This window comes from Nestor notabilis, unplaced genomic scaffold (assembly GCF_000696875.1).
Source record: "Nestor notabilis isolate BGI_N333 unplaced genomic scaffold, ASM69687v1 scaffold5481, whole genome shotgun sequence".
NCBI lineage: Eukaryota > Metazoa > Chordata > Aves > Psittaciformes > Psittacidae > Nestor > Nestor notabilis.
This window is the reverse complement of record NW_009913225.1, coordinates 25,430-35,777: the sequence shown is the minus strand read 5'-3', so window position 1 is coordinate 35,777 and position 10,348 is coordinate 25,430. Positions and strand designations below refer to the sequence as shown.

The 10,348-nt window shown below is 37.8% G+C and overlaps 1 protein-coding gene across 1 annotated transcript in view; it reads left to right on the top strand.

Annotated features, from left to right (window-relative positions):
- Positions 1-1,317: 1,317 nt before the first annotated feature.
- The window catches only part of LOC104412381 (low-density lipoprotein receptor-related protein 1B-like), a gene marked incomplete at its 3' end in the record, with an annotated part of 30,320 nt that continues 21,289 nt past the window's right edge, over positions 1,318-10,348 (top strand). The window contains exons 1-4 of the mRNA XM_010023092.1: positions 1,318-1,396; positions 3,047-3,227; positions 6,052-6,271; positions 8,962-9,151. Of these exons, the coding sequence (XP_010021394.1) occupies positions 1,318-1,396; positions 3,047-3,227; positions 6,052-6,271; positions 8,962-9,151 (670 nt within the window). The remainder of the gene's footprint in view (positions 1,397-3,046; positions 3,228-6,051; positions 6,272-8,961; positions 9,152-10,348) is intronic.

Below are 10,348 nucleotides of genomic sequence, written 5' to 3'. Positions count from 1 at the left end.
TAAATAGAGTGACAGTCAGTTAAGGTGTTTGGGGTCTATAAAATATTACTGGTGAAGACTGTGTCCCAAGGAAAGTATGTCTGATGTTGCAAAAGAAAAATTGTAGGTATGCTGAAGTTACAAATGTTGGTAAGACCTTTCCATTAGTACTTACTGATTGTATTACGGGGAGGCGTTTTGGTGGAGAAATCTGAGGGAAGGTTTAAACAATGGCAACACAGCACCACTGCACAAATCTGCTGCAGTTAAAATGACTGGTAATAATTTGAAATGTCCCAAACCAGCACTTCAGGAGTTCATGTGGAGTTGTTGTCTGGGAAGTTGACAGTTAAATTACAGATGTCTGGCAGCACAGTTCAAACACTACAAAGTTCTGTTTAGTTTAGCACATTTTCACATGCATAGCTGGTGCAAGCAGGATTTAAGTAGGAGCAGTGACTCCTGTCACATCAGCATTTCCTAAAAAATTGTAATACATGTTTTGGGTTGTGTGTTTTTTTTGTTTGTTTGTTTTTGGTTTTTTTATATTACAATTAAAATCTCTCTGCATCATATTTGTTCTGAGAAAATCTTTCAAAAAAACCCTCCAGTGTTGATCAGAAAGTGACACCAACACTGGTGAAAAAGAATGAAACTGATGAAAGCTTGTGTCTAGGTGGCATTACTGGCATAAATGTGAACCTAAAAAGCAACTTACATTCTTTTTTTTTCCACATCTTGATGATTCCTATCATGAAAATTGTACTGTATGATTGTATATCCAAGTATGACAAATAAGTAATACCATACATATTGTCAAGAAGCGTGCTATTAAGGGTTTTTTTGATTGTTTTTGGTTTCTTTTGCTTTAGCTTCCCCCCCATCCCCCCCAGTGTGGGTTTTTTTTGTTTGGTTTTGGGGTTTTCCTTTTTACCTTTCCAGCCATACTGACCTTCATTTTTGCACCCATTTGGCGCTGTGACCTCTCAGGCTTGGTGGAAGCACTGCAGTCACAGCTGTTACCCCACTATCAGTTTTTAATTTAAGTGACAAGGTGCCCAGACAGGTAACAGTGAAACGAGTGGTTCCACCTCCAGTTTACCCTCAGGACGGATACCAAAGCAAGGCAACGCAGCTCCCTCAGCCTCCAGAATCGGCAGGGGGCAGCAGCCCCCCCCGCCCCCAAGAGGCCGGGGCCGCCCCCAGCCGATAGCTGCCCCTCAGCCCTCTCTCGGGTGCCATGCTCTGGCTCCCAACTACAACTGAGGAAGCTAGGAAGTGAAGGGGCCCGTGCTTCCGACAGAGCTTCTTAATGGACGCCACGAGGGCCAGGGGCGCATGGGTAGTGAAGCAGGGTGCCACTGCGCTGTGTGCGCCGAATCGGGCTGTCCCGGAGGGGCTGGGGCCGCCGAGCTGAGTTGGTGAGTCAAGCCGGAGGGCTCAGCCGCAGTAATGGCATGTGAATGGGGCTGTTAGTTAGTGCTCCGGACTCTCTTCCTTGGAGGTTGGAACTGGTCCTTTAACAGGGTGTGAGGTGAGCAGCTGCCGGCAGGGGCTTGCCGGCAGGGGCTTGGGTTGTGGAGGTGTTTGTGAGCACAACCCAACTGAGCTCAAGAGGGCCTCTGTTCCAGCTGGTGAAGGGGCGCAGCAAAATACACCATGGAGGCACTGAGGAAAAGGGTGGAGCAAGTCCCTTGTGCTTGTGCTTCTGGAGCATGTTTGAAGGTGAGGGAGAGGGAGTAAATGTGGTGGTCACTCATGCTATAGCTCAACATCCATTGCTCCCCTTGGTGTTACAGCACCTCTGCTAATCCTATCATATTGCCTCAGCTGGCAAAAGTTAGGATACTCCTGTAGATGAGGAGTGAATGCACCTGTGCCAGAGGAATGGTGTAAGATCAATTGTGTGATGAAGGGTGATACCTGAACTTGGGTTGCCTCAACCCTTACTACAGAGGCCAAGAGAAGATGATTGGAAATGCTCTGTATTTCAGCCTGCTTGGAATTTGAGATGTTCCTGGAGAAAAAAAAAGGTTTTATGGAAGAGAGATAGGAAACCTTTTAGAGACCTTATGCTGTTAAGGAATTGCTTTTAGAGACCTTATGCTGTTAAGGAATTGGGATCGTGTGGGAGAAGGTAGAGCTTAGTTATTGTTACAGGGTGTTGGGGAAGCTTGAGGAAGAACTTCCTGCTTGGAGAATAGTTTTACTGCTTCTGAAATGGGGAAACCTCCATGCTGTATGCAGCAAACATTGTTGACTGATTTTGGTTCTGGATGGAGCTCTGCTCCTGTCAAGCTGTGGAGCCTGTTGGTACCTCCAGTGGTAGCATTGCTTTTTGCTAGTGTATTGCTCTACAGTGTCAGTAGTTTCATAGAATTGTAGAATGATTTGGATTGCAAGGGCCCTTAAAGATCATCTAGTTCCAGACCCTTGCCATGGGCAGGGACACTTTCCACTAGACCAGGTTGCTCCAAGCCCCTTCCAACCTGGCCTCGACCCCTGCCAGGGATGGGGCAGCCGCAGGTTCTCTGGGCAACCTGTGCCAGGGCCTCAGCACCTTCAAAGTGAATAATTTACTCATATATTTGCTTAGCCGTGGAGGATAACTTGGACTGTTGTGATGTTTTTGCTTACATTTTTGCAAGGCCAAGGGACAATGGAACAAACATCCATTTTATTTTTTAATGAGAATGGATACTGTGATTTGGGTAAAAGCAAGATAATTTAGAGTACTAGAGCTGATCTTAGAAGCTGTTCTTGACTTGAGTGATTTGGGTTTAAATTAAGTAGGGCTTTGTTAAATAGTGATTTGCCCAGGACCAGCTATTGTTAACAATTGAAGGTTTATGTTTAATACCCAAGTTTTATGACCAGTCTTTCCATTTTATAGGGTGCTTTCAGCAGACACTAATTCTGACTGGCACAGCAAATGTTACTCAGATTCAAGGAAATAGTATAATTTAGCTATATGGACTGTATATTCATTGTTTATACTAATGGATAATGATAATGTTAGGACATAAACGTATAATATCAATCTCTTATTACTTTTTTGCCTCCGCAGACCTTGATAATGTTGAAGGCATAGCAGTGGACTGGATTGGAAATAATCTTTATTGGACAAATGATGGCCACAGGAAAACGATTGCTGTAGCCAGGCTGGAGAAGGCTGCTCAGAGCAGAAAAACCTTGCTGGAGGGAGACATGTCCCACCCCAGAGGAATTGTGGTTGATCCTGTCAATGGGTATGAAGTAGACTAATTTATGTGGTTTAACACTTGTCTTTTAGTATAAATATGGGACTGAATTTTGCTTAGGATGGGGTTCATAGTCATATAATAATCTGTAATTCTACAGTAGTCTATAACATCTGTAAATTCTTTTCAGCATTCTTGCCTGAAGCCTTCAGGCTGAAGCCCAGGCACTGTTGAACCTTTGTTCAGTTAATCTGAATATGATTCACCTTTTTCTCAAATTGAGTGTATCAGACTGCATGTATTTTTAATACTAAGTGAACCTTATAATGCTGTCCTTTATTTTTTTTCTTTGTAAGTTTCAATTTCTGAAGATAATTATAATCATATGCTTTTACACATTGGTTTACAAAATTAAATGAGATGGGTACTTTTCATTCCTTAATAGCATAATTAATTGTAATAGGCTGTATATAAAAAGAACATCATATTAGTGTGGTGTAGTTGTGGTTTACCTAAAAATTCACTGTTACATTTATTCAGGGAATTGTCCCTGGAGAATATGTTGTGGGTAGTTCTAGTGTGACTGGATTGATTGCTGTTTTCCTAGTCCTGGAATGTATTTACACTGCCAGGTTCTCACTTTTGAGCTTGTCCTTTGAGGAAAGGCTACAATTAATTAAGGTCAAATAGTAAGGATGTAAAATCAGACCACAAACCATAACCATACCTACAATTACTTTGTTAAATTTTCCAGCTCAGTAAATGCATGGCACAGGAAATAGCATATGAAGACGTATTGTCTGAAAAGGGCTATTATATAAAACACTTTTCTAATAAAAGTGTGCCCTTTATGATTATACTGCTCATGGAAGCTTTTCCCGAGGGATAACATTTATTATGGCTTTTTAATTATGTTTAGGAAATATTAATCTTGATTTAACCAATGTAGAAGCATTAGCTGCGTTTTGAGATACAATTAAAGCACATTAATGTAAATGTCTGTTGCTGCAAGCATGTTTTAGCTTATGACATGATAACTATAATAAGCACAGACAAAAAGTTAATGGAGAGGAGCCCAGCTATTGCTGTTGAGCAGTCATGTAAATATTTGTGAAACATATTTTTATTTTTCAATAAAATAAATACCATACGGGCCTGCTTGTCTGCCTGAGCTTTAGGACATACACAGGTTTTATAATTCCATGATTAAACCTAGTATTGTTTTAGTCAAACCTGCGCTGAAGTGTATGAGCTTCCTGTATCAAAAATTAGTTGATGTTCTTAACATATATTTACAAAAATATTAAAAGAACCCAAAACAGCTTTCTGGTGGGTGATTTGGAGGAGAGAGAAAAGTAACAAAGATGATACATACACATATCTGTAAACCTGTGTGATAATGATGCATTTTTTCTGTATCATTTCCATTTTCTTGAATAAAACCAAAATGGAACAAATTATGCCTATACCTGTAAGTGTATTTGATTATTTATTTTTTTTTAACCAGTAGATTTGGCGTGATTTACACAGATGTGATAACAAAACTGTTTTTCACTTTAGTGTTTCGTTCCTTTGTAAATTATGAATTTAAATTCCAGGACTTTTTCTTTAAAGTACAGACTGGTTGAGTACGTTAGGATTATACAAGTTATTTCAGAAACATAAACCTAGAGAAATCAAAGGCCAGGGGAAATAACTACCAATTAAATCATGACAACTTCAAGAAGTAGGATCCATTTAAGATTGGTATGAGGTTTTTCCTCTAGTTAGTGCTTAATAATTGAAATCCTAGGTTGGACTTTAAAAGTAAGCATTTACTTGCTAGTAAATGGTTTCAGCATATTGACGTTGCTGTGTATAATATAAGCAAAAATGCTTTTTAGTTGTTTCATAGATTAAATACAGGACTGTGTTTCTTGCCGTCAACCTGTTTTTACTTTGTGGGGGGAAAAAAATAAGAAAAATGTGTTTCTTAACCTATTTTCCTACCCTCTACTTTTACTTAAGTTCAAGGTGTGTATTTTAAATAGTTGAAATTAAAGTTGTCACCAGCAAGTTCTGTAATGAAATATGATAATCAGATTAATTCAAGAAGGAAAAAAAGGCAACCACAAAAAAACCTGTAGGGTGTGATCTGCAGCGGCCAGTAGAGAACAACTTGGAGAACTCATCTGAGCCAATACTTTCAGATGACTTACTACAGTGTTTGCTTAACCTTTCTAAATAGCATTTTTCAGAGTTGTTTTGTTATCCACATTGCTGCACTATAAACCATAAAGCTATGCTAAAATTGCCTTCTAGCTATTTTTCAAATAATTTTTATAACCAATCTTTCTAAACATTTTTTGTGAGGGACAGAGTGCTCACAATAGATTTTTTGGGTAACTTGGCTGCTTTCATGTGGGATCTGAAGTTCACAGAATGTCAAGGTTATCCTTAGCTATTAAGTCAGAGTTAATTCATGTATTGCAGCTTTTGTGATAGTGGTAACCATAGTAAAAAACAGATTTGCATCATAAAGGCAAATTGGACTTGGAAAAAAACCCACACAGTACAAGTTTGAACTTTGACAAAGTCAGTAAAATTGCTGGTTAAAAAAAAAAAATCATCATTCTTGTGTGATTAAATAAGGTCTCAAACAACTCTTTCACTTTTCTTGTCAGTTAGCCCATTTGGTATTCATGTAGTTCATTACAATAAGAACAAAACAATGTGTCATTTCAGCAGCATCTAGTACACAGGGAAAGTAAATATAGTTGTGGAAAGTCAAAATGGCTTTGGCTTGTGGATCTACTATTGCAAACTGCTGCTAAAATTCTGCTAATTCACGTGACTAAGTGGTATCTGAATGCTCATTTTTATAATTTCATAGCTGGATGTATTGGACCGACTGGGAAGAAGATGAAATAGATGACAGCGTGGGAAGAATTGAGAAGGCATGGATGGATGGCTACAGTCGGCAGATTTTTGTAACATCAAAGATGCTGTGGCCAAATGGTTTAACTCTGGACTATCATGCCAATGTGTTATACTGGTGTGATGCCTATTATGATCACATTGAAAGGATATTTTTGAATGGAACTGACAGAAAGGTAAAAGAAAAATACTGCTGTTTTGCCACAGGCATTCTTTTTCTCTGGATTTTATTATGTTATGATAAAAATACTTTTCAAGCTTTTTGAAGTCTGCATAACCCTGTGGCATGTCCAGTGTAGTCTCTGAAACAAGCAATGTTGGCAGACTCCTGTAGAAGACTGTCATACAGCTTAAAATTTTCATCTTTAGAAAGTGACGCAAAAGTTGGTGGGTTTTTTTTTAGGTTTGTTTTTTTTTTTTTAATCTATTTTTCTCATATGACAATGAGTTAAGTTTTGTTTGAGCCACAAAGCTACAAAGAGCTTTTCAGTAGAAATAAACCTTCACTCTTGGGCAGAACCAAGAGGCTTCTATTTAACTTCACTGGATAAGCTGTTTTCAGTGAATCCCAGTGCCCCATTTGAACATTTGTGGTAATAGAGAGAGGGGAAGCACTCAACAGTTCAGTCAAAGATGGGGAGAGATTGTTTTAGTTGTTACTGATGGCTGTGCTAGCTAGATACGAGGCTGTATGGAAGTTCTGTTTTGTAGAAGTAACAAGCACAGAATAGGCATCTGGAAAATGGTTAAAGCCTAGACTAGAGTCTGATAATTTGGGAGGGTTTGCCATCTGCTTCAGAAAATTAGTACCCTGACAACTGAAACGTCACTGTTAATTGAGAAGGGCAGTCATTAAATTCTCCTGTGAGAGGATTTTGTCGCAAAACGTACATGTCTAGTGACTTCTCATTTATCCTTAACTCATGATTCTCTCTACATGGTGGCCTTGATAGGACAATACACAGATTTCTAGTACTCAAAGTAGTAACTGTAGACAGAGTCCTCCCTGGAACTCATCCCTGTACAAGCTCATATTACTTTTTATATCCTTTATATTGAGTGATCTGTTGTTAAGCCTGTACTAATGCTGTTAGTGTTTCATTTGTCATGATGGCTAGGCTAGGGTTTACATTTGATGTTTCTACTTTTGCTCCAAATCCATTATGGTCCTGTAATGAAGCAGGGATGGGGCTAAGCACATTGGCAGAAAGATGATTTTTAATTAGAGATCCTTGTCCACTAGCAGTGCTACGCTTCCTGAAGAGTTCCTGGACTAAACAGGTCTAGGAAGGTTAAATGCAGCTGCCATGGATTACATGTGGATTACTAGTGAAAACTACTGGGTTTGCTTGTTTTGTTTACTACTTGAGCTAGTGAATACTAAGTAGTGCCTATCTTCACAGGTTTTATTTTGAAGTGTGACACAAAATGGTTCTGGTTTTTCTTGAAGTGTTTTTCTATAATCCTGTGATTTAAATAAAATGCATAACTACTTTAATAAAATGCATGTAGCCAAAAATAACTAGAAGATACTTACTTTGCTCCTGGATCATTTGTTGCTAATTACAGGATATTTTGGTCAAAATATAACTGGATCAGTAGCATCTTTAATTCTCTGTCAGTGCAGGGGAGATTTTAGGGAGCGGGGAGGTCCTACAAGAATTCCACCAGTAGCTGGGTGGGTAATTGATAGATTGATTTTGATCAAAAGCAGTTCACTGAGAATGAGGAGTTCTATCCAAAATAATTCCAAGCCCAAAGAGAAAATGTGAAGGGCAAATGGGGATGATGTTTGTCACTTCAAAGTAGTTGTATTTTATGTGGCTTTATCTCCTTGTTCTCTTGGGTTCATATCTCTAAATAGGACAAGGTTGGGCATTTGATGAACTGCTTCCTTTTTTCTAGAGACAAGGTAGAAATGCAGCGTTGGGTGTTAGTTCAAGTGAGGACCCCAGCCAGCAGAAGACAGCTGGAGTTTAATCATTCCAAACTGCAGATGCTGTGATGTAGGGCTCCCAAAAGTAGATGTTTGAGAGTTCTGCAGTCTTCTGTGTCTTTGTGAAGGAAACCATTCTAATTCTTGTAATTTACTTGCTGGTGACTTTAGGCTTTTCTTTTTGCTTTTTTTTTTTTTTGCCTTCTTTTTTTTTTTTAACATTTTGTTTTCATTCTACAGAGACTTAACATATTTTTTAAATGTTTCTCTGTCAGACAGCTCTTATGTAGACGTAGTTGCAGTTTTTGTGAAGGACTCCTGAGACTGGAGCTATCGGTTTGCAGACACAGTGTTTAGAACATTCTGCTTTATGTATGAGTTAAGAAACCAGAAGTAGAAGGTGCCTTCAAGAAAGTTTGTCTTTTTTGGGAAAAAATCGTGATGTGCTTTTCTTAAGTTCTCACAACCCAAACTGGGGAGGAAGTTCACAGAAATAAATAAGCAATCTCTGCAATTGCGTTACACTGAAACAAAAGTTAGCAACTCATACACACTATTCTTTGCTTTAAAACAAGCAGATACTTGATATACTTGACAAATACTCAAAGCTATGAGAATCATGCTTCCTTGCTAAGGAAGGAGGTAGATATTTACTGGATATAATGATTACATGTTCACCTACAATACCTCTGTGTTACCTGACAGGGGACACTTAAAATGAATTCATACAAAATTTTGAAGTTAGATAATGCTAGATGCATAGGATGGCTTTACAGTCTTTACTTGGTTTTATTGTATGAAATGGTTATGTTTGGGCACAGTACTTATCTCAGGTTTAGTATTTCCTGGTTTATGTTTTTGGTGTTTGCCAAGAAAAAGTAGTAATTATTTTAACCTTGCCAATGCTCACTTTCCACTAATTAATTGCAGGTAGTCTACAATGGAAAAGATTTGAATCATCCTTTTGGACTATCACATCATGGAAATTACATTTACTGGACAGATTATATGAATGGGTCAATTTTCCAGTTGGATCTGGTTACAAGGAATGTGACGCTGTTAAGAAGTGAGAGACCACCTTTGTTTGGACTCCAGATTTATGATCCACGTAAACAGCAAGGTGTGTATAATATACAATTTCTCCAAAGGTCTATTATAAAAGGCTATCTTCCCTTACAGTCTCTCAGTATTTTGAGATGACTAGATAAACAACAATATGAAAAAGAATATGACTTCTGGCATGAGAAAGAGACTACAATGATTCAGTCCACTAATGTTGAAATTGATCATCTCATACTTAGTAAAAAGTGAATCATGATATTATTCCTGTGTGAATTTTGTTCTGTGTACTTATTGCCATTTATTGCCATTTTTCATGTGTGTCAAAGAGATACTGTGAAAATAAAAAATAGAATAGATAACACACATTGGCTCATAGCCATCAAATGTATTATTACATTTAACTCTTCTATAAATAAGATCATAGAATCTGTCTTTTCCCTTTTGTAATTTTCTCCCCCATCTTGGTCTACATTAGCACCATCTGACTTACTCTCCTGAAAGTACTTGGTGGTGCTACACAGAATTAGGGTTATCAGAATTGAGAGTAGTGGAAATATCCAAAGTTGTTGCTACTTACATCAGTAGAAAAGTGAGATAAAGGCCATAGGTTTGCATGGTAGAAAATGCAGTTGCTACTCTGCAGGTAAATTTACAAATTTATTTTGCCGAATAAAACTTTGAAATCCATTTACCCCATGTAGCATTCAGATGAGTTGTGGAATATTCACTCTCTTTAATGAAAACATATTTCTGGTTAATGTCTGCTACCAAACATAACACTGAACTTCAGGAATTAGTATAAATAAAATACTGTTTAAAAATTACCATATTAAATATTAATGTCTATATAGAGCTCATTAATCTCATCATTTTTGACATGAATGGTTCCAGTTCAACAGCTCATAAGTTTCATATATGTAGTAGGTTTTTTAATTTTTTCTTCTGTCTAGAATTAAAATTATGCTAAAGTATAAAATGTGAAGTGGCTATGTGTGTAGGCACATAATTGGCATGTAATATCGGCATGTATAGTGTTGTTTAACTTTGTTTTATTTTAAAATTTATTATATTCAGAGATTTATATATGTAGTTAATATTCTTTGGAGAAGACAAAAACTACTCTGTCTAGAAGTAGGTCTTCCAGTTTGCTTTTCCTTGTGAAGCCCAGTTTTTGTAATGTCTCATTTAACCATCTTGTGGCCCTACTGAAAAGCCTAGTGATTTTCTTTACAACAGGTTGATATGAAATTATCCC